This window comes from Saimiri boliviensis, chromosome 14 (genome assembly GCF_048565385.1).
Source record: "Saimiri boliviensis isolate mSaiBol1 chromosome 14, mSaiBol1.pri, whole genome shotgun sequence".
Lineage (NCBI taxonomy): Eukaryota > Metazoa > Chordata > Mammalia > Primates > Cebidae > Saimiri > Saimiri boliviensis.
Genome location: NC_133462.1, coordinates 90,119,710 through 90,142,304, shown reverse-complemented (window position 1 = coordinate 90,142,304; position 22,595 = coordinate 90,119,710). Strand labels below are relative to the sequence as shown.

General features: G+C 36.4%; 1 protein-coding gene across 10 annotated transcripts in view; it reads left to right on the top strand.

Moving 5' to 3' along the window:
- CEP170 (centrosomal protein 170) overlaps nucleotides 1–22,595 on the top strand; it is a 126,716-nt gene that overhangs the window by 84,474 nt on the left and 19,647 nt on the right. For 8 of the 10 annotated variants that reach the window (XM_074385405.1, XM_074385407.1, XM_074385406.1 and 5 more), the window contains 2 exons: nucleotides 694–2,517; nucleotides 10,203–10,437. In XM_074385405.1, coding sequence (XP_074241506.1) covers nucleotides 694–2,517; nucleotides 10,203–10,437 — 2,059 coding nt within the window. The remainder of the gene's footprint in view (nucleotides 1–693; nucleotides 2,518–10,202; nucleotides 10,438–22,595) is intronic. The other 2 variants (XM_074385408.1, XM_074385413.1) reach the window with 1 other exon arrangement.

Sequence of the window (22,595 nt, the reverse complement as noted above, 5' to 3'; positions counted from 1 at the left end):
CATACATCTATCAAAATGTCATGTTGTATGCCACAAATATGTATTATTTAGTCAGTACATAGAAAACATATGAAAGATCAGATGACTCTTCTTTTTATCTCTTGCAATTGTCCTTCCTAACTCCTCTAGGAATTGCTTATTTGTACAGGTTGAAATTGTACTTACTTTTTAAACTACTTAGCCACAATGTTGGCTCATTTGTTTTTTATACTTAAGTCATTTTTAACTTACATCTCAAAGTCTAATGTAATATTGCGGGCCCTCTGTATGCATAGGTTTTGTAATAGTGGGTTTTGCATCTGTGAATTCAACTGAGGATTGAAAATATTTGAGAGGGGAAAAAGGAGTGATTGCATCTCTGCTGAACATGTACAGACTTTTTTTTTTTTTTTTTGCTTATTCACTAAGCAATACAGTATAACAACTATTTACATAGTTTTTACATTGTATTAGCTATTAGAAGTAATCTAGACATGGTTTAAAGTATATGGGAGGGTGTGAGTAGGTTATATACAAATACCACATCACTTTCTATAGGGTACTCAAGCGTCCTTGGAATTTGGTATCCTGGGAGAAGAAGGGGTCTGGAACCAGTCTTTATGGACACTGACAGACAACTGTATGATACTCCTGCTGCTTTTATTTTTATTTTTTGTCTTAATTAGTTGCTTCTTTGTGTTTTTTATTTTATAGAGACAGAGATCAGTGAGTCTGGCATGACAGTGAGAAGTACTGGCTCTGCAACTTCCTTGGCTAGCCAGGGAGAGAGAAGGAGACGAACTCTTCCCCAGCTTCCAAATGAAGAAAAGTGTCTTGAGAGCCCCAGAGCAAAGGTTATAACACAGAGGTCAGAGATAGGAGAAAAACAGGACACAGAACTTCAGGAGAAAGAAACACCTACACAGGTATACCAGAAAGATAAACAAGATACTGACAGACCTTTGAGTAAAATGAACAGGGCAGTCAATGGAGAGACTCTCAAAACTGGTGGAGATAAATCCCTGCTTCACTTGGGTAGCTCTGCTCCTGGCAAGGAGAAAAATGAAACTGATAAGGAAGCTTCTTTGGTAAAGCAAACATTGGCAAAACTTCAACAGCAAGAACAAAGGGAGGAGGCTCAGTGGACACCTACTAAATTGTCTTCCAAAACTGTTGCAGGTCAGGCAGATAAATGTAGGCAAGAATCTTTTAAACAAGAATCACAACCTCCAGAAAAAACGTCAGGACATTCTACAAGCAAAGGAGAAAGAACGGCACAAAGTGAGAGCAAGAGAAGAAAAGCCGAGGAACTTCTGAAAACTCCCAAGGGAGGAGACAGGAAGGAATCCTCCAAGTCATTAGTGCGACAAGGGAGCTTCACTATAGAAAAGCCCAGCTCAAACATACCCATAGAACTTATCCCCCATATAAATAAACAGAATACTTCTGCTCCTTCTTCGTTAGCGTTAGCATCTGCAAGCAGGATACGGGAAAGAAGTGAGTGTTTGGATCCTGACTCTAGTATGGACACAACCCTTATTCTAAAAGACACAGAAGCGGTAATGGCTTTTCTGGAAGCCAAACTCCGTGAAGATAATAAAACTGATGAAGGACCAGATACTCCCAGTTATAACAGAGACAACTCGATCTCACCAGAATCTGATGTAGATACAGCTAGTACAATCAGTCTGGTTACTGGAGAAACTGAGAGAAAGTCTACCCAAAAGCGAAAGAGTTTCACTAGCCTCTATAAAGATAGGTGTTCCACAGGTTCTCCTTCCAAAGATGTTACAAAAGCATCATCTTCGGGTGCTAGGGAAAAAATGGAAAAGAAAACAAAAAGTCGTTCCACAGATGTGGGTTCAAGAGCAGATGGTCGGAAATTTGTTCAATCTAGTGGGAGAATAAGACAGCCTTCAGTGGACTTAACAGATGATGACCAAACCTCCAGTGTACCTCATTCTGCTATCTCTGATATCATGTCATCTGATCAAGAAACTTACTCTTGTAAACCTCATGCTCGGACTCCACTTACCTCAGCTGATGAGCATGTACATTCCAAACTGGAAGGAAGTAAAGGAATGAAATCTAAGACTTCTCCTGTAGTACCTGGTTCATCCAGTAAATCCACCACTCTTCCAAGGCCACGACCTACCAGGACTTCCCTTTTGCGCAGAGCACGACTTGGTGAAGCTTCAGACAGTGAACTTGCCGATGCCGACAAAGCTTCTGTTGCTTCTGAAGTATCCACAACAAGTTCTACATCAAAACCTCCCACAGGAAGGCGCAACATCTCTCGGATTGATTTATTGGCTCAGCCTCGTAGAACACGACTTGGCTCACTGTCAGCTCGTAGTGACTCTGAAGCAACAATTTCTAGAAGTAGTGCCTCTTCGAGGACCGCAGAAGCCATCATTAGAAGTGGAGCCAGATTAGTACCATCAGATAAATTTTCTCCTAGAATTAGAGCTAACAGTATCTCTCGACTCTCAGACTCCAAGGTCAAAAGTATGACCTCAACTCATGGCTCTGCTTCAGGTAAATTGGATCCAGATTTCTAATAGCATTAGCATGTTGTGTATTTTGAGGTACCTTTTTTAAAAAAATTAAGTTTCTAGTTGTCTTCCCAAGATACTTATTCAAAAGAAAAGTTATGATATACAGGGTTTTTTTTTTAATGAAATAATTTTATTTAGCATAGTAAATGGAGAAGTCAGAAGTTACATATACTTCCAATTAAAGTCCTGGGGCAAAATAGTGATTTCAAAAATTAGGAATTCATTGAGCAGATTTAGCAGTTTTAATTTTCCAGTTGGTGATATATTTGGATTTGTGTGTCAAAATTATATTATCTGGAATTATCTGGTTTAAATAATAGGAATTAACATTGTGCTTCTAAAAGCATGTATTTAACCTTTAAATATCCTCACACAATTCAAAGCGGTTAAGAACTTGAAGAAAAGCAGTATATGCTTTATTATTTCTTTCAGAGTTAAGTGAAATAATCAATATTTTGTTTTTTTGTTTTTTTACCTATTTTGAAATGTCTCTCATCCTTTACCTATACTTTTTAAAGTTAAGTCTGTTTTTAGTTGGAGCAGGTGAAAACTAATACTTAATTTATTTCAGTGGAAGAAGATGGATTCATGGGGAATCACTCAGCATATACTGGCCAAACCGAGCTGTAAAAATTTTACTGTTTATGAGCATTATCTCACAAAGTACTGTTATATCATTTAACTCTAGTAATTAGGTGTAATTGAATATAATAACTTCAAAAACTACTTATTCTCCACCAGAATTTAACTGCTATCATTATATTTGTTTGCTTACCTACTTCGTATTCGGAGCTCAAGCCATTGAGATACATGTGTGACCAAAGAGTGATGAGGTGGATATTTGTTTGTGTCCTGTAAGCATGCTCTCATTACTTCATAATGAGCTTCATATGAGGGCGTGGCTGAAAAGGCCAATGTGGGAAAGCATCTGTTATAACAGACTTGAAGATGGGTGATTATTTTCAGTCAGCAGACATCTAAGTGAGCCCTAAGTCTTGAGTTAAGAGTGGAGGGGAAGTTGATGTGAAATCTCATCTTTTTATTTTTGATTGGTTTACATCTACCACACTGTATCCTACAAAACCCAAAAGGAACGGTACTTTGCATACGATACTTTTTTACCTTTCTTCCTCTTTTTACTGCTGCTCTCCTCCACTCCATTCACCTGTCTCTCTTTGCTGGTCAGTGGGTTTGGTAATGATGGTCACTGTCTCTGGTAGGAATGGATGTAGGCTGAAGCCAGATAGCATATAATCATGATTCCAGTAAAACATAGACATCATTTTCCTTATTACCCCAGCCTTCATTTCCATACTTGAAGCTTTGGCTGGTGGTTCACAAATTTATTGCCAAATATTTGTAAACTGACTACTGTATTTTGGTTGATTTTTACTCTGTTGTTGCTTATAGCTCTAACTCTTCAATTCACATTTCATCTATACTGCATTTCCTGATGAAATTCTTCTGCTATCCTCCTTGTTTTATCACCTCATCTCCACTTAAGTACATTAAGATATGTATATATTCTCCTGTCTTAACATAATTTATATGTTACCAAGTAGCTTGGAGTACCTCTTAGCACGTGATGTGGCTTTATTCCTCGATAGTTAGGACAAGGCTTGAGATGCAGGCTAAATATGATTACTTCAGCAAGTCTAAGAAACAACTGCAAGTTGCTATTATAAAGATAAATTTCATTTCTGCTGCTTCGATTACAGAACTTGATAAATGTTCAGTTTCCTATGTCCAAAAAGAACCTTGAATTGTGTATGAAATTCCCTAGAACAAATTGAGGTATATGATTTTGGTCTTTTCATACTTAATAGCAGTGTATTAAATAATTAGAATCATGGAATTTTAGAGTTAGGAGGGTTATTCCCTTGAGAGAACTGAGGCCAAGAGAAGAAATAACCTGCCTTGTGCACATGGCTGTAGCAGGTGCGGAATGAGAATTTTATCATGCCCAGCCTGTTGTTTTTCAACCATGTTTTATTCTAGCTCTAAGAAACAGTTTAGTGTTTACTTGTGTGCAAGCTTCCAGAAGACAGAATCTACTGGGTTATTATCAGGAGCATATGCAAGATCAATATACAATATAAAGGTTTTGTTATCGTTTACTAAAATCTTTGCAGTTCTGATGTTTTACCCAGTTTATATTCTTGATTCCACCTTATGAGCTTAAAGCCACATTGTAATCTAGGGTTGTATATTCAGATTCTCTCAAGATGCCCATAGTATTACATCTTATCTAGGACACTGGCCAGGATCTTTCATTCAGTGGGAACATATTATAATGGCTGTATGGAGAAGGTAGTCAAACAAACAAACAAACATACCTGTTTGATTTTGTTAATTTAGGTGCCTTTGATATTATGACATTTCTGTTTAAGATAATCATAACATTTTGAATAGAAAAAGAAAAGAAAAATCTTATCTTTTGAAACATGATTTAAAAGAATGTTAAATCATGCTAATCAGTGTTGCTGTGCACAGTATAAATTTTTGAGACCTTGGGAATAATGTGAACCTAGCACCTGTGATACTGTCCCAATTGGATATGTAAAAATAGTTCTGTAATGTTTCAAATTCCCTATTTTAGATTGTGTCTTTAAAATACTTTTAGGCCAGCACAGTGTTTCATGCCTGTAATCCCAGTATTTTAGGGGAGGCCAAAATTTGAGGATTGCTTGAGCCCAGAAGTTCAAGTCTGCAGTGAGCTGTGATCACACTACTACATTCCAGCCTGGGACACACTGAGACCCTGTCTCTATTTAAAAAAAAAAAAAAAAAAAAAAAAATTTTTTTTTTTGGTTTTTTTTTTTTTTTTTTTTTTTTTTTTTAAGAAATATGTGTAATAAAAATAGAAGATTGGAAATCTCAGATTTAGCAATATTAAGAGAAGAGTTCTTTATGTTTCTCTGATGTAATTTGCTTCTAGGAGTTTAACTAGTTCACCCCCACCCCCCCAAAAAAATTCCTTCAATGATTCTTTAGTATCAAGTTATAACTGAAATAATCCAGATTTATTTTGGCAAGATATATTTAAGTTTAAAGACCTTGAATTATCAAAATAAAACACGTGGTTTTCATTGTGTTTTAAATGCACATTTTAGAAAATAAAAACATTTATTAATATCCTTAGTTTTTTTAGACTGTTTGCTTTCCCTTTTTAATTCTAATCTTCAAAATTTATAGACAGTAAAAATTAAATGTTGGACATGCATTGCTTAAATTAACTCTTTCTCCGGGTCAAAGGCCAAAACAGAGCATTGTCAGCTTTTCTCTCCTAGTGATGATATTGCTGAATGCTCATAAATATACATGCAAAACATATTTGTGGTGATTTTCCACTAAAATATTCTGAAGTAGTATGAAGATGCAATGTGTGTTTTCTGAAGTGTGTGTGCAGAATCTGTCCTTGTATGTTTTAATGCCAACAAAGGAATTGGAACACTCACAGAAATATGATACAACTCTTTTTTTCATTTTTAATTCTCTGACATCATGGATGATAGTATGTTTTTGTAGTGAATATAGTAGGTTAGTACTACGACACGAGGGAATGTTGCCCAATTTTGTAACGAATGCTGTAGCTCTAACTACAAGATAAATTAAGCCCATCTTGGAACTTTCATTTTAATATATATGCTGTCTAGGCCTTTACTAACCAATAAGTTTCTTAGAGATTGGCATTTCAACACCTATAATATGAATTTCAATTTAATGATCTATCATTAAATGCCTTATTAATACCAACCTATCAAATGAGCCTAATAATATACTAATAAAATCAAATGTATTTTCATAAATTGTTACTTAAGCCGAATAAAATTCAAGAGAAAGAAAGTTTTTCTTCAACACAGGTAGAAATCAGAAAAACTATTATTACATGAGAAATTTAGGATGTCTTTTTAAAACAACTTGGCTGGACATGGTGGCTCATGCCTATAATCCTAGCACTTTGGGAAGCCAAGGAGGGCAGATCACTTGAAGTCAAAGAGTTCAAGACCAGCCTGGCAAACATGGTGAAACTCCATCTCTACTAAAAATACAAAAATTAGTTGGGCATGGTGGTGGCGCCTGTAATTTCAGCTATTCCGGAGGCTGAGGCAGAATTGCTTGAACCCTGGAGGCAGAGGTTGCGGTGAGCAGAGAAGGTACTACTGCACTCCAGCCTGGGTGACAGAGGGAGACTCTGTATCAAAAAAAAAAAAAAAAAAAAAAATTTAGTCTTATTGGAAACAAAAATGTAGAATTTGTATAACACTTGGAATTTCAAAGAATGAGTTTTGAACTCTGGAAGTCCATAGATCTGGCTTATACTTTGATTTTAGCAAGGTAAGACCTCTCTGGGCCTATTTCTTCTCTGTAACTGGAAGAATTTAGATTCTTGTCAAAGGTCATTCTGTTCTAAAATTCTATGAAATAAGTAGATTTGGGGGGAAATTTTAAATATTTTAACTTGAAGTTTCTTTGGTGTTAATTAACAGGTGATAGGGAATTTTCTTTAGAAAAAATTAAACAGGATAGCTGCTGTAGTTTGGAAGCAAATGTTAAGAAAGCAAAAAGTTTCTAAATAAATTCTTTGAGAAAAATAACAGGTTAGAGGCCCTACCGTTGAACTCTTTCCCAGTCCCTTCTCCATCGGTAGCCATCATTTCACTCAGTCTCAGCTCTGCTGCTTTTATTACAGACTCTGTGTCCAGAGGTAACTGGAGCTTTTCTTCTTAGCACGCCACGTATGATATGTTTTGCACTGGCAAAGGGAGATCTTAATTACTTAATGATTTTAGTCATATTTTTGCTTCTATGCTGTATGCTAAATGCTTTATTCTTTTGATTGCTTTTTTGTTGTTGCTTTTGTTTTTGAGATGCAGCTGATTCTTGTATTTTTAGTAAGAGATGGGGTTTCACCATGTTGTCCAGGATGATCCCGATATCCTGACCTTGTGATCCGCCCGCCTCAGTCTCCCAAAGTGCTGGGATTACAGTGTGAGCCACCATGCCCGGCCCCTGATTGCCTTTAAACGATATTGTTACTAGCTCTTATATTCTTTTTTTTTTTTTTTTTGAGACGGAGTTTCGCTCTTATTACCCAGGCTGGAGTGCAATGGTGCGATCTCAGCTCACCGCAACCTCCGCCTCCTGGGTTCAGGCAATTCTCCTGTCTCAGCCTCCCAAGTAGCTGGGATTACCAGCACGCACAACCATGCCCAGCTAATTTTTTGTATTTTTAGTAGAGACGGGGTTTCACCTTGTTGACCAGGATGGTCTTGATCTCTTGACCTCGTGAGCCACCCGCCTCGGCCTCCTAAAGTGCTGGGATTACAGGCGTGAGCCACCGCACCCGGCTCCAGTAGCTCTTCTATTCTTACAGACTTCTGGGTGGACCAGCCTATGACAAGAGATGGAAAGTTTGTGTAAAAGAAGTTTTTCTTTTACTTTCTATTCCTCAAAATATAATTGTGTTTTGAGCCTAAGCTCCGACTATTAAAAGTTAACTCTAGCCTGGCTCTACTTATATGTGGTCACCTGACATTTAACATATATTATTAGCACTTGGTACTCAATTTCTCATTCTGCTTTCATGTAGTCTGCCATGAAATATGTCAGCCATTGATGCCATTCTTTCTGAATTATCTCCGAACTAACTGTTAGTTTTATCATACTTACTACATTTTCATATATTCTGCAATTTATTAAAGCTCTTTGTTAATTTCTTTTCTTTCTAGTTTCTAATCCTATGTATGGTGACCATAGTTTCCTATAGAAAAAATCAGGAAATTTGATAAAATAAATGATTTTTTCTTACTTATGAACTATATTGTAAGATAGCAAAATAAACACATTTAGCATTTAATGAAATGCTTTTTTGAAAAGTACAGATTTGTTTACTACTGATTTTGTCTGCCATATTTCTAATATTTTTCTAGACCTCTTTAGTGTTGTTCCTAAACTTTTCCTAAAATTGGTTTCAAGTCTCAGGATCACTTCAACTCATGAAAGTTTTTATATATCTAGAAATGCATACATTTTCACCATGGGAAAAGTATTGTCTATGTTAATAAATTATTTTACAATGTTAAATCAGAAGTTATATTTAAGCTCCTCTTCAAAAAAAAATCTATACCTAATTACCTAGTGTATGCATTTGCATACACTTTTACAGAGAGCCATAAACTTCTGCATATGTTAATTGTCTCATGCCTGTGAATCTAGTTCCAAACATCAGAATCTCCAAATAAGAGTGTGAGTAAGGACAAATCAGCAGGCTCTAATTTATGGCATATTTCTCATTATGGGATTCTCTGTTTCTTAAGCCAGTTCTGGTGGCAATGTATGCCAGTTTTATCTGAGAGCCACCTCAGCCTTAGAGAGCCCTGGTAGAACTGTAGTTTTTGGAGGAAAAGACATAAAAGGTATGAAATTTGAGTGGAGGAGGGTGGAAGAATTCTGGATTTCACTCATCTATGCAGCTTAGGGTCAGTTATTATTAAAAAGGAAAAAGATACTAAAGTTTTATCACTTTAAACAAGATTTAATGCTTTTCACTAGGTTTCAGAGAAGTAAATGTTTATATCCAGGAATTCTTCCATTTTTTTCAAAAATGTTTGTTAAATATTTGCTAGCCAACACTTTGCTGAGTGCTAGGTATATATTATTGGATTAAACAAACTTGGTTCCTGCTCTTGTGAAGTTTACCAGGAATCAGCCATTATCTCTCTTTTTTACCTCTATTTATGCTTTACAAATTATTTGTGTGTTTGATTCTCATATTAACAGTAGTAAAGTGTCTGCATTAATTTGTCTTGATTTTTTAAATGTGTCAGCAATATCATTTTTAAATGTCTTTACTAACTGTAAATAAGAAAGTGATTACCACTTTCTTTAATGTGACTCTTCACAGTATCTCCTGTGCCTTCAATGTCAATGGTTGTGACAAAAGCTTGTAGAGTTTCGCTTTTTGTAGATTTTATGCCATTGTCTATTTTCACCATATGCTTTCAGTGTCAAAGCAGCAGAGAGTTGTATTGAAGATGCTTTGTTGTGTTTTTTTACCATGTAAAGAGATTTTTTCCAACCATAGCATAACAGGATGTTGAATGACAGAGGTAATGTTTTTTTTTTTTTCTGCCATAAAGGCATAATTTCCACAGCTGGAATTATGCACATCTGTATGTTGGGAAAAGAGAGTTTTTACCATCTCCATGTTGAAAGTCCATGTGGCATGAGGAAGTCTTTTCCCTTGTTTTTATTTTTGTTGTCGTTGATGTTGTTACTGTCTCTTTTTTTTGAAAAATTCATATTTTCACTCAAATGAGAAATATTTGCAATTGAAAAGTACTCCAGTTAAACATCAATGGATAGAGCTTGCTTAGTTGTTTATCATTAGTGCAATTTTTCATCTGAATGTTTATTCACCACACTGTGGAAAACATGGTCTTTCAATTGTTTTTGATTATTCATTGTTTTAAATTCACCAAAGTGTAATGTTTCTCTCTGTAAGGAGTAGTAGACTTATGGTTTTTGTGAGGTATGTGTATGTCAGTTATTGAAAATTGTGCTGTGTGTACACTCTCATGGTGTTTTGAAGTCATGACTTTTATTTTACCTCCTTTAAATGATAACATAATAATTCTTTTTTTAATAATTAAACTAATTTAGTAAATTCAAGATGGAGGCGCTTTCCTACTGATTATGCTTCCACCTCAGAAGATGAATTTGGATCAAACCGTAATTCCCCTAAACATACCCGTCTACGTACTTCTCCAGCCCTGAAAACCACTCGCTTGCAGAGCGCTGGATCAGCAATGCCTACTAGTTCTTCATTCAAGCACCGGATTAAAGAGCAGGAAGACTATATCCGAGATTGGACTGCTCATCGAGAAGAGATAGCCAGGTTGGTTCTCAGGACTTATCTTTAAGGATTGAAAATTTCTAGGAACATGACAACTTGGTAACAAAGTTTAGCTTGTACTTGATTTTTACTAATAGTCTAAGAACTGAAATCCACAGATAACTGTGAACTCTGTTTAGTCAGTAGTATTACTGTCTACCCAGCTTTTTTCCTTTTTTTTTTAATGCCAGTGCTACTAACCTATTGTAGAAGTAATTTATTTTTGTCTTTTCTCTATCCTGCCTCCTCCCTTTTTAAGAATTTTTTTTAAGGATGGTGATAAATAAGTATAACTTTGAAAGGCAGTCAATATCAGATCTATATAATTAAGAACTGTGCAGACAATTTACTGATTACTTAAAACTTCCAAAGATGTAATAGTATACCTGTTAGAGATGTTGCTAATGTTCTCTGAAGAGATTTAGAATAGGCAGATTTTCACGCATACTTTTATGATCTCATTAGATATGGTTAGTTCAACCCTTTAATGACTAAATCAGCATATGATTATTTTGAAGATTAAATCTGTTTATTATAACCTTTAGATTATGTACAAAAAAATTTATGCTACAGATGTCATTTTTAATTAATAACTTACAATGGTTGAACTTTGAAGAGAGGTTACACTCAAGCAGATGCTATAGTAGTTAAAATATAAGGATATTTTTGTTTTGAGTTTCTGAGATACTAAATTTTACTGCAGTATACCATATGTTACCTAAACATTTTCACTGTGTACATACTAAGCTTACTTCTGTCTTGAAGACCTTTATCTTGAAGTTGTACACTTGAGAACATTATAAGAGTTTATACATATTTCATAGATGCTTTAAAAAAACAACAAACTTTTACTGTATCTTAATGTTCATCTTTTTTGTTCTTTATTTCATTGACTTCTGTGAATTGTGTTTTTTCTGGCTCATTAATATAATGTTTTTTTTTTTTTTTTATTTTTAAAGACTATTCATTTGTCATTGCTTTTATTCTTGAAGAGAACATGCCTTTCTAATCTCATTGTGCTGCTTAAAACATTTTTGCTTTATCATACAAATAGCTTTTTAGGAGACTAATTACTGAAACATGTTAAGCTAGTTGTTCTAGTTAGTGGAAAGGTATGTATATATATATATATATATATATATATATGCTTTGGAATCTGTGGATCATTTGATGGGCCAACAAAATGCTTGTAGTGAGAACATCTTGACATATTTTTTGTGTGTCTGGGCATAGCTAGCAACAACAGGTCTTGCTCTTGTCTCATCATTTTTCCCCTTACCTTGAAAAAGATGTCCAGCTACACAAGACGCAGGGGTGCCTGTATGTCTAGATGCCTCCCTCCCCTCTCAAGGTCCCTCTACCCCAAACTAGAAAGATTGAAAACCTCCTTCTGAGCCAAATGCACTTCCCTACCCCCAAATAAACAAAAGAGTTGTACTACAAAGGGAAGAGGGAACAGGGGCTGTACACTGTATTTTTACTTGGTTCCAGTTTGCTGTGTGCATGTGTTACTGTTATCAATGTGTATTTACATTATCCATGGCAGAACTTTCAGGCTAGGCTATTTAACCTCCAGTGACCATGCCTTAACTCTCTCGTTTGTCAGCAGCACTATGCTAATAAAACTTGCCTTTGGGATTTTAATTTTTTAAGATATACTTTCCAGCCATACATCTCAAAGCCAGAGAAGTGTTTTTTGTTGTTGTTGTTGTTGTTTTTAATTTTACGTGGAGAAAAAAAGGAGGGTGGTGGGAGGAAGGAAAGATAGAAAATTGGAAAAGAAATGCTGCTAGTTAACATTTCTGTAGGGCTGCGATACGTTTACTTAGGGTGAGAAAATTTATTTTCAAATTTCAAATAAATTGACTCTTCCTTTCATGAAAGATTTCCTTGTAGCAATGTGAGGCTGTTTGGTAGCATTTTACCCAGAGTAGACCTTCTTTAAACATTGTAGTCAGTTCCTCCCAGACCTTACCACCAGCTTACCAACTAAGTTTATATAATATTCTGAATCCTTTGTTGTCATCTCAACAGTGTTCACAGTAGCTTCACCAGGAGTAGATTCTATTGCAAGACACTAGTTTCTTTTCTCATCCGTAAGAAGCATCTTCTCATCTGTTAATGTTTTGTCACGAGATTGTAGCAATCCAGTCCCATATTCAGGCTCCACTTCTAATTCTAGTTCTTCTAGTTCTCTTGCTGTTTCCACCATATCTGCAGTGACTTCCTCCACTGAAGTCTTGAACCCTCAGAGTCATCCATGAGGGTTGGAATCAGTTTCTTCCAGACTACTCTTAATCTTGGTATTTTTACCTCCTCCATGAATCACAAATGTCCTTAATGGCATGTAGAATGGTGAATCCTTTCCAAAAGATTTTCAGTTTACTTTGTCCAGATCTATCAGAGGAACCATTGCTTATGGCGGATATAGTCTTGCAAAATGTATTTCTTAAATAAAGGAATACATTTTCTGCTTAGAAGTCAAAATGGGCTGGGTACAGTGGCTCACACCTGTAACCGTAGCACTTTGGGAGGCCGAGGTAGGTGGATCAGGAGATCAAGGTCAGGAGATCAAGACCATCCTGGCTAACACCGTGAAGCCCCATCTCTACTAAAAATACAAAAAATTAGGCAGGCATGGTAGCATGTACCTGTCGTTCTAGCTGTTTGGGAGGCTGAAGCAGGAGAATCATTTGAACCCTGGAGGCAGAGGTTGCAGTGAGCCAAGATCGCACCTCCATGATCCATGGGCTGCAGAATGGATGTTAGCAGACATGGAAACAACATGAATCACCTTGTCCATCTCCATCAGAGCTCTTGGGTAACCATGTGCATTGTCCATCAGCAGTAATATTTTGCAAATAATCTTTTTTTCCTGAGCAGTAAGTCTCTACAGTGGGCTTAAAATACTTAGTAAACCACACTGTAAATATGCCATAATTCAGGCTTTATTGTTCTTGTAGAGCACAAGCAGAGTAGATTTAGCATAATTCTTAAAGGCCCTATGACTTTTGGAATGAAAAATGAGCATTGGCCTCCAGCATAAAGTCACCAGCTAACATTAACCCCCAGCAAGAGAGTTAGCCTGCCCTTTGAAGCTGAAGCTGGGCATTGTCTTCTCTCTGGCTGTGAAAGTCCTAGATGGCGTCTTCTTCCAAAAAAGACTGTTTTGTCAGCGTTGAAAATCAGTTGTTATTATAGCCACCTTAATGAATTATTTTAGATCTTCTTGATAACTTGATACAGCTTCCATATAGCACTTGCTGCTTCTCTGTGCACTTTTATGTTAAGGGGATGATTTCATTCCTTACGCCTAATGAACTGACCTCTGCAGAGTTTTCTTCTGCAATTTCCTGACCTCTCTAAGCATTCACAGAATTGAAGAGAGTTAGGATTTTGCTGTGGAGTAGGCTTTGGCTTAAGGGAATGTTGTGGCTGGTTTGATCTTCTATCCAGACCACTCAAACTTGTCCATATCAGCATTAGGCTGTTTGCTTTCTTTTAATTCCTGTGTTCACTAGAGTAGCACTTTTAATTCAAGAACTTTTCCTTTGTATTCACAACTTGGCTTTATGGCACAAGAGGCCTAGCTTTGGGTGATTGCTGGAATAGTAAGGCAGAATTTAAAATGGGTCCATGGTTCATCAGATGGGAGACTGGTGAGGGTAGGGAACACAAAAGGCATAGAAAAAGAAGGTAGGTTGTGTTTTGGTCATACTGACACCAAGATGCTTAATGGATAGCCCTATGAAAAAATCTAGCAGACAATTGAACCGTGACTATGAAACATAGGAAGCCAGAAGAACTCGACTCACAGTTGTAGAGTCATTCGCAAAGAGTAAATACTTGGAGCCATGGTAGTAGATGGTATCACCAGGGAATGGTGAGGGAACTGCGAATGCTGCTGGATAACCACAATTACAGGGATGCAGCGAAGCGTATGGACTCTGGACTCAGACTGTATTCTTGGTCTGAGATTCAAACCCAACTCTACCACAAGGTCTGTGTGACCTTGGGTGAGTTAATTATTAACTGTGCTCTAGTGATCTCATCTGTAAAATGGACATAATGGTGCCAACTTGAGAGAGTTGACAAGTTGATGCACGTACTTAACCTAGTGGTTGACATATAGTCAGCAATCAATAAATGTTATATTTTAAAAGCATACAGAGAAAACAGTGGCTTATGATTATATTTAGAACTTTATTTGGAGCTTTCCATTTTCTTCATATCTCATACATTTAAATTTATGACAGTCCAGATATAGGAGTTTCAGAATCAGTATTACATTCCTACAGTTTATAAAATGCTAGCCCTACCTTATTTGTGCTTAAGAATCCCAACCAATGCTTTGTTGAAATATTCAGTACAAACTTAATTATTAAAGAAATTTTTTGTTCTCATAATAAAAACAGTGGCATATAAGTGATCTGTTTTTTAATATTAAAATGATCATTAAATAGATGTTTCAGCTGAGTACAGTGGCTCATGCCTGTAATCCCAGCACTTGGGAGGCCGAGGCTGGCAGATGGCCTAAGGTTAGGAGTTTGAGACCAGCCTGGGCAACATGGTAAAACCCTGTCTCTACTAAAAATACAAAAATTAGCTGAGTGTGGTGGCATGCACCTGTAATCCCATCTTCTCAGGAGGCTGAGGTAGGAGAATCGCTGCAACTCAGGAAGCAGAGGTCGTTGCAGTGAGCCGAGAGCACACCACCGTACTCCAGCCAGGGTGATGGAGCAAGACTCTATTTCAAAACAACAACAACAAAAAAACAGGTGTGTTACAGTACACACCTACCAGTCCCATTTCCTGATTTGTTGGCCCCAAATAAAACTCACTTGGGATTGTAAGACAAAAAGCTTTTATTATTCCTAAATCTTTTACACATAATTTATTAGTAAAATTCAAGTACAGAGTACTGATCAAATATATTTGAAAGCATTTAAAAATAGACTATGGTTTATGTTTTTCAAGCCTAAAATATTTAAAGTTATGAATGAGTGTTAATCTCAACAGTAAAAAAACCAAATTACTTGTAATTTTACTGTTTCATCTTGTTTTGTGGTAGGAGCCAATTTAATTTAGTTGTCAGAATTAAATGGTATGGGTTTTCTTATTGTCTATAAGGTGATATAATACATTTCTGTGTATTGCGATTTAGCTAACAAGTCTTTAATTATAATATAACTGAAGGATATACTACATTTGGGGTTGTGAGTGGAGGTGAGCTTTGATAATACCAAAATGTTTTTTGTTTTGGGGAAAATACTGTGGATCTAAAAACTACGTAATTGGGGAATAAGGTATATCTGCTAAGTCAGTTTTAAGATGTAATTTATTGATTTATAATATCTCAAGTCTAGGCCCTTTCATTTTGTTGAGCTGGGTAAGATCCAAACAACAAGAGTGGGAAATAAAACATCTGCACACATGTTCGGACGACAGTGATTCTTCAGTTTCTATGGAGTTTTCCACATTCCCTAGAATTTCCCTATTCCTTCCTCATAGTCTCTACCCAGGTCTCTAAAAGTACTCTGGCTATCTCAGGTCTTGTTTATTCTGTAAGCACTTTCCTCTCAGATGACTTTAGACCATCTTCTTTTAACTTGCTGATTTTGTCTCTGGTGGAGATAGCATGGGTTTGCTAAAACCTTTGAAGTTATCCTCTGGATTACCTCTTTATTTGCAAATTCCTCTGCTTATTTGAAGCATATTCGTAAGTCTAGTTTCGAGACTAGAGACTTTCTACATCTTACCAAATATAACTTATCTGTAGTGATAAACATTGCATTGGTAATACTGGGAGGTGCCTTTAAAAAAATTAAATTTCTATCTCTTTTGATGGCTAGAAGTAGACTCCATGTACTTTATTCAGACTGTACTTCTCTAATCAAGCCACTCATTGCCCATGCTGCCCAAAAGAAACCTCCAATTTCAGCTCATTAGTATCGCATCCTAAACCTTGTTTTGGCTCAGAGTGACTCTCCCCCATTTCTCCATAGTTCCGTTACATAAGGAATGGGGTGTGCCAAATTTTTTTCATTAAGGTCTTATATTATTGAATCAAAATGCCACGAACATCTAATAAATTAGTAACTGATAGTTTCCGCTAATGGAAGAGAAAGACCTTTCCTTACCATTAGGAAACTTTTTTTGTGAACCTTCCTTGTAGTTGGTATGCAATTCAAATATATGAGTTAATCAATACATGAATTAATCTTTAAGCCTCTTAAGGACTGGACTTTTTGTTCTTTATTGTACTGTGAGATCATGGTATCATTTATAACCATTGCTTTGTAGATACCAAATAATTTTTTTCAATTATTTTATTTTATTTTGAGATGGAGTCTCACTGTGTCACCCAGGCTGGAGTGTAGTGGTACAATGTCAGCTTACTGCAACCTCCACCTCCCTGGTTCAAGCAATTCTCATGCCTCAGACTTCTGAGTAGCTGAGATTACAGGCTCACGTCACCACGCCTGGCTAATTTTTTTTGTAATTTTAGTAGAGACGGGGTTTCACCTTGTTGATGAGGCTGGTCTCGAACTCCTGTCCTCAAGTGATCTGCCCACCTTGGCCTCCCAAAGTATTGGGATTATAGGCGTAGCCACTGCGCGCAGCGGATACCAAATAAACTTTGTAGAATAAATGATTCCTGGAGTCTTCCCAAATTTGTCTGTCTCCTTTGGTTTTTGTTGTTGTTGTTGGTTTGTTTGTTTGCTTGCTTGCTTTTTGAGACAGAGTCTTCTTCTGTTGCCCAGGCTGGAGTGCAGTGGCGTGATCTCATCTCACTGCAACCTCCGCCTCCCAGGTTCAAAGGATTCTCCTGCTTCAGCCTCCTGGGTAGCTGGGACTACAGGCACATGCCACCATGCCTGGCTGACTTTTCATATTTTTAGTAGAGATGGGGTTTCACCATGTTGACCAGACTGATCTTGAAATCCTGTACTCAAGTCATCCGCCTGCCTCAGCCTCCCAAAGTGCTGGGATTACAGGTGTGAGCCACTGTGTCCAAAAGATATCTAGCTCATTATCAGTAGGCCCTGAATAGTTTAAATGCTTAAGATTCCAAATTGAAAACTTTTAAGTCAAACTCTAAAAATTTTTTAATAGAAATTCCTTGTCTTAGCCCCATTTTTACCTAGCTACAGTTAATTTTTTTGAAAAAAGGTAGGATGTGAGAAATTCTATTTCTGTTTTATCATAATTGCACTATTCACTGTATAAGATATGATCATCCATAATGAAACATTTCAGGGATCCATATATGCAAGTCAGTGTTGTTTGTTTATATTCATACCTGCGTATGTTGGTTTTATTATACAATATTTTAGCTCGTTTTGAAAGTCATGGTTTAAAATACAGAACTGATGTGAATCACATTTCTAGGAAACCTTAAGTGAATTTCTTAGGATCAGCTTGAGCTGTTTACAGTGGTAACACATATATATGAAAGGCATGTCAAGAAGAACTGAAGATGAGACGTGGCTTCACAACAAGCCAAAGGCTAAATTAAAATTATACGCTGTCTACTAAAAAAGAAAGAGCTGGTTACGTGGCAGAATAGCATAAATGTGGTTTTGTTCATTGCTTTTATCAGCTGAGAAAAATAATCTTGAATGATGAGCCAAAACCAGGAAACGTCTTCAGGGGAAGATACAGTTATAAGTACTTACAAGCCATGTAAAAAAATTTTTTTTCATGCAGAGCCTTTCTCTGTTGCCCAGGCTGGGGTGCAGTGGCACTGTCTCGGCTCAGTGCAACCTCTACCTCCCAGGTTCAAGTGATTCTCCTGCCTCAGCCTTCTGAGTAGCTGAGACTACAGGCACACACCACCATGCCTGGCTAATTTTTTTGTGTTTTTAGTAGAGAGAAGGTTTCACCATGTTGGCCAGTCTGGTCTTGAACTCCTGAGTTCACGATCCGCCTGCCTCAACCTCAAAGTGTTGAGATTACAGACATGAGCCACCTCACTCCACCATAAATTTTTTTAAATTATAGCCTTATCACTTTAAAGCACATCTGGGTACTTTTTATGTACCAATAAAAATACCGTATTTTTATTTGTAGGCAGTGTAGTAGTAAGAATAGTGTCTTTTATTTGGAGATAGCATTTCCAAATATCTGTTTGACCTTGCTAAGTATTAATGCTTCGTAGCCAATGATAGTGAGCTTTCCATCTGGATTGCATCTAGGTAGGGGATTTACAATTGTTGTTTACTGGCTAGGGAACATCTAGAACTTTTTGTTCACACACAGATGACCACAAAGTAAAAACCTTACATGTCCTGTTTCATAGGTCCAGTTGCTGCCTACATTCCTGCACTTCTTGACTTCACCCCCTCTATTTTCCATGACAGGGTTGCTTACAAGTATACTTTTTCTTGCATTGTATAAGTAATGAGAATTTTAAAGAAAGTAAAGTTAATTTGCTAATATCTTGGGGGTTTTTTTCTTCCCATGCCTTGCAAACCTTAAACCACTATACTTGTTTTATTTGAGGTAGAGGGGGAGAGCCTAAGTAAGTGAGCTAATCACTTAGGAGGAAAAATATAAGCTAAACCAAATACTTAATGAAACAAAATTTGTTTCTACCTATGGAAATATAAAATGCTTTAAAAATTTGCTTTTAGCCACATGCTTATGAATTTTTACTTTATATCTGTCTTTGAAATTTTAGGGCCTGATACACTCTTTAAAAATAATATGGCTCTTTATTATTTGGCTTACTGGCTTTTTTATATCATTGCAAGGAATTAGGGAGAAGAAAGACTGCTAATTTCCTCTGCATTCTTCTTCCCTTATCTCATTACCATGATCTCTATTCAGATTAAAAGTTTCCCTGGTGCATCCTACTATAAATCGTATTTTTTTATGAATAGCTGACTATATGTGTTACCGTTGGGGAGACAATAAAAGCCTGAAACATGTAGCCTGTGTTCTAAATCAGTTAATAATTTATACAAGGATTAAAAGCTAATTCATATCATTCTTAACACCTTTGCATCCTGAAGCTTAGCTCCTACTTATAAGTGAAAATATATGGTATTCGGTTTTCTATTCCTGAGTTACTTCACTTAGAATAATTGACCTCAGTCTTTTTTTTCTCCTTATATTTTCTTTTCCAGTTATCCTGAGTATCTTTCAACTGATATCCCCTTTTTCCTCTTAAAAAAAATTTTTTTTTCTTACTAAACTCTTCTAGGTAGTGCGGAAATCATAAGTTTTTCTGGAATGACCCTTAAATGTCTCTCCTTAAACTCATTTTACATTTTAACACTTCTGGTCATTTACAAGCTAGACTAAATTATTTCTTAAAAGCTGAGTCATTAGAGTTATGATCTGTTAGCCAATGTGAAAGTAACAGGAGTTTTAACTTGCTGTCATTAGCTTCAGTTTTAGGATTCTAAAGCTAATATACTTCATTAATAGCCCACCAGTTGCTTTTTTCCAGTAATATCAATGGAAACTTAATTCCAGTGGTTCATGTGTATATCCTTTGGAAAGCTAGTTTTTACATGTAACTAGCTTTTGAAAACTAATGTGCTATTAAAAAAATAAGGCAGATTTTTAAACAGCTAATTTGGAACAATGTTGTATTGGCAGTTTAAATCAATAAAATCTGATAGTTTGTACTGTGGTTATAATATATACTCTTGCAAAGATTGTATGTTAAATTGGGCATATCACTGGGATTCTAATTTTTAATATATCATTTAATCTTCCAATATGCCCAAAATGCACAGTTTTTTTTCCAGTATGTAACCCTTCAGTGAAAAGAAGAGCATTGTGACTGAAATAGTTTATGTAAGAAAATTATAAACTTTATGACTTAAAGTACATTTCTTATGGTATCTCACCTTGTTTCTTAAATAATGCATACTTATTTCTATAAAATTGTTGAAATCCAATCAGTGGTTCTGACACTTGGGAAAACAGAAATAATAGTGCTAATGTTATAGAAATTAACACTTACAGTTTGTTCCTTTGGCTATCTCTTATCCAAATTTTATAATAAAATGGAATTAAGTGTGAAACTATCTATTAGGTTTTCATATCAACAATGTATGTTGTGTATACATTAAGAATTGCTCATTTTGGCCGGGCACGGTGGCTCACGCCTATAATCCCAGCACTTAGAGAGGCCGAGGTGGGTGGATCACAAGGTCAAGAGATCGAGACCATCCTGGTCAACAAGGTGAAACCCTGTCTCTACTAAAAATACAAAAATTAGCTGGGCATAGTGGCACACGCCTGTAGTCCTAGCTACTCAGGAGGCTGAGGTAGGAGAATTACTTGAACTCAGGAGGCGGAGGTTGTGGTGAGCCAAGATCACGCCATTGCACTCCAGCCTGGGTAACGAGAGCGAAACTCCATCTCAAAAAAAAAAAAAGAATTGCTCATTTTGCCTGGGCTTGGTGGCTCATGCCTATAATCCCAGCACTTTGGGAGGCCATGGTGGGCGGTTCACCTGAGGTTGGGAATCCAAGACCAGCCTGAAAAACATGGAGAAACCCATCTCTACTACAAAATTAGCTGGGCATGGTGGCAGGTGCCTATAATCCCAGATACTCAGGAGGCTGAGGCAGGAGAATGGCTTGAACCCAGGAGGTTTCAAGTGAAGGTTGCAGGGAGCCAAGATGGAGCCATTGCATTCTAGCCTGGGCAACAAGAGCGAAACTCCCTCTCAAAAAAAAATACATATATATATATTTTAGTGTATCACACGTTGAGATTGCTGTTGTCCATGTTTTTTTCTAATTAATCCATACTTTTTTCACAAATATTAGAAGCTTTGTTGTACAAACTGTCTGCATAAAAAACCTTAATGAAAAATAGAGTTTTGGATAAACTGATGCTTATCTGTATTTTATCCCATTAAGCTTGGTTATTCTGTTTCTCATTCTGGTTCATTTATTTTGGGGAATTGCAAGAATTTGCTTTGTTATACAAGGGAACACTTTAAATACATTTCCAAAAGAATCACATCAACGGTTAATGTTTTAAACAATTACATATGGAGTGATCATGTGAGATGTAGCATGACAGTGAAAAAAATCTAGTAATGGCACTTAATATTTGTGACGTTGGCCAAAAAAATAGTGGCATGTCTTCTCCTATACCTCATTCCTTCCTCATCTATAAAACACAGTGATTAATACTTCTTTTACAGAGTGATTGTGCAAATCAAATGAGTTAAGGAATATGAAGTTGCTTTATAATGTACTCATTATATTGTAATGGTGCCTTCTATTTATTCTAAGCTTCATGAGGACAAGGACCCTTTCTGCTTCTTCATTGTTGTAGTCCTTAGGACCTAGCACAGTGCCTGGCATATAATAGGAATCAGTAAATATTTGTTGGCATTCTTACTACCTTTTTATTTGGTAAATAAATGAGGAAATAACTATCATTTCTTACAAAATTTATATTGACCATAAATTGCTTCTGTTGGTCCATAAGCTTCAACTTAATTCTCTTTTTAAATCTAGTTTTTTGTGTAATTACTAATGTGTTTCAAACTCACATTTTACATAAGTTAAAAAATGTTACTTTAAAGCCAGGGACGTGTCCATAATCTTAGCTATTTGGGAGACTGAGGTGGGAGGTGCTTGAACTCAGGAGTTCGAGACCAGCCTGGGTAGTGTAGCCAGACCTCCTTGGCTCTTCTTTTTTTTTTAAGTTACTTTGTATTCCCTTTGGACTTTGAAGTTGCAGAAACTTGCACATATGCTGTTAATAAGATTCTGTCATTCCAAAACCTTCCCTGTGGAAATAGCCTCATTGACTTTATGGGCAATGGATACAACTTGGAAAACTTTAATGTCTTATTGAAATGAAATGTTTCTCAAAAAACAAGAATATCAGTGGTAGGTTTTGTAAGTTTCTCCCTCTTAAAAACAAAACAAAACAAAACAAAAAAACGCTAAAAGGAAAATCTCTACTTTCACCTTCATGACTGGTGACAGTTATTTCATTCTTCAGTCCATGTAGGTAAAAACAAATGGCTTTATGGAAATTAGCACTAAAGCTTGGAGCTGGTCCTCTGTTAGCTACATCTAAATGTGTGTTCATGAGCAAGCCATTCAGGTTCTCTGAGACTATGGTAAAGTCAGATAAATCCTACCTCAGAACTTTGTGAACCACAAGTGACATAA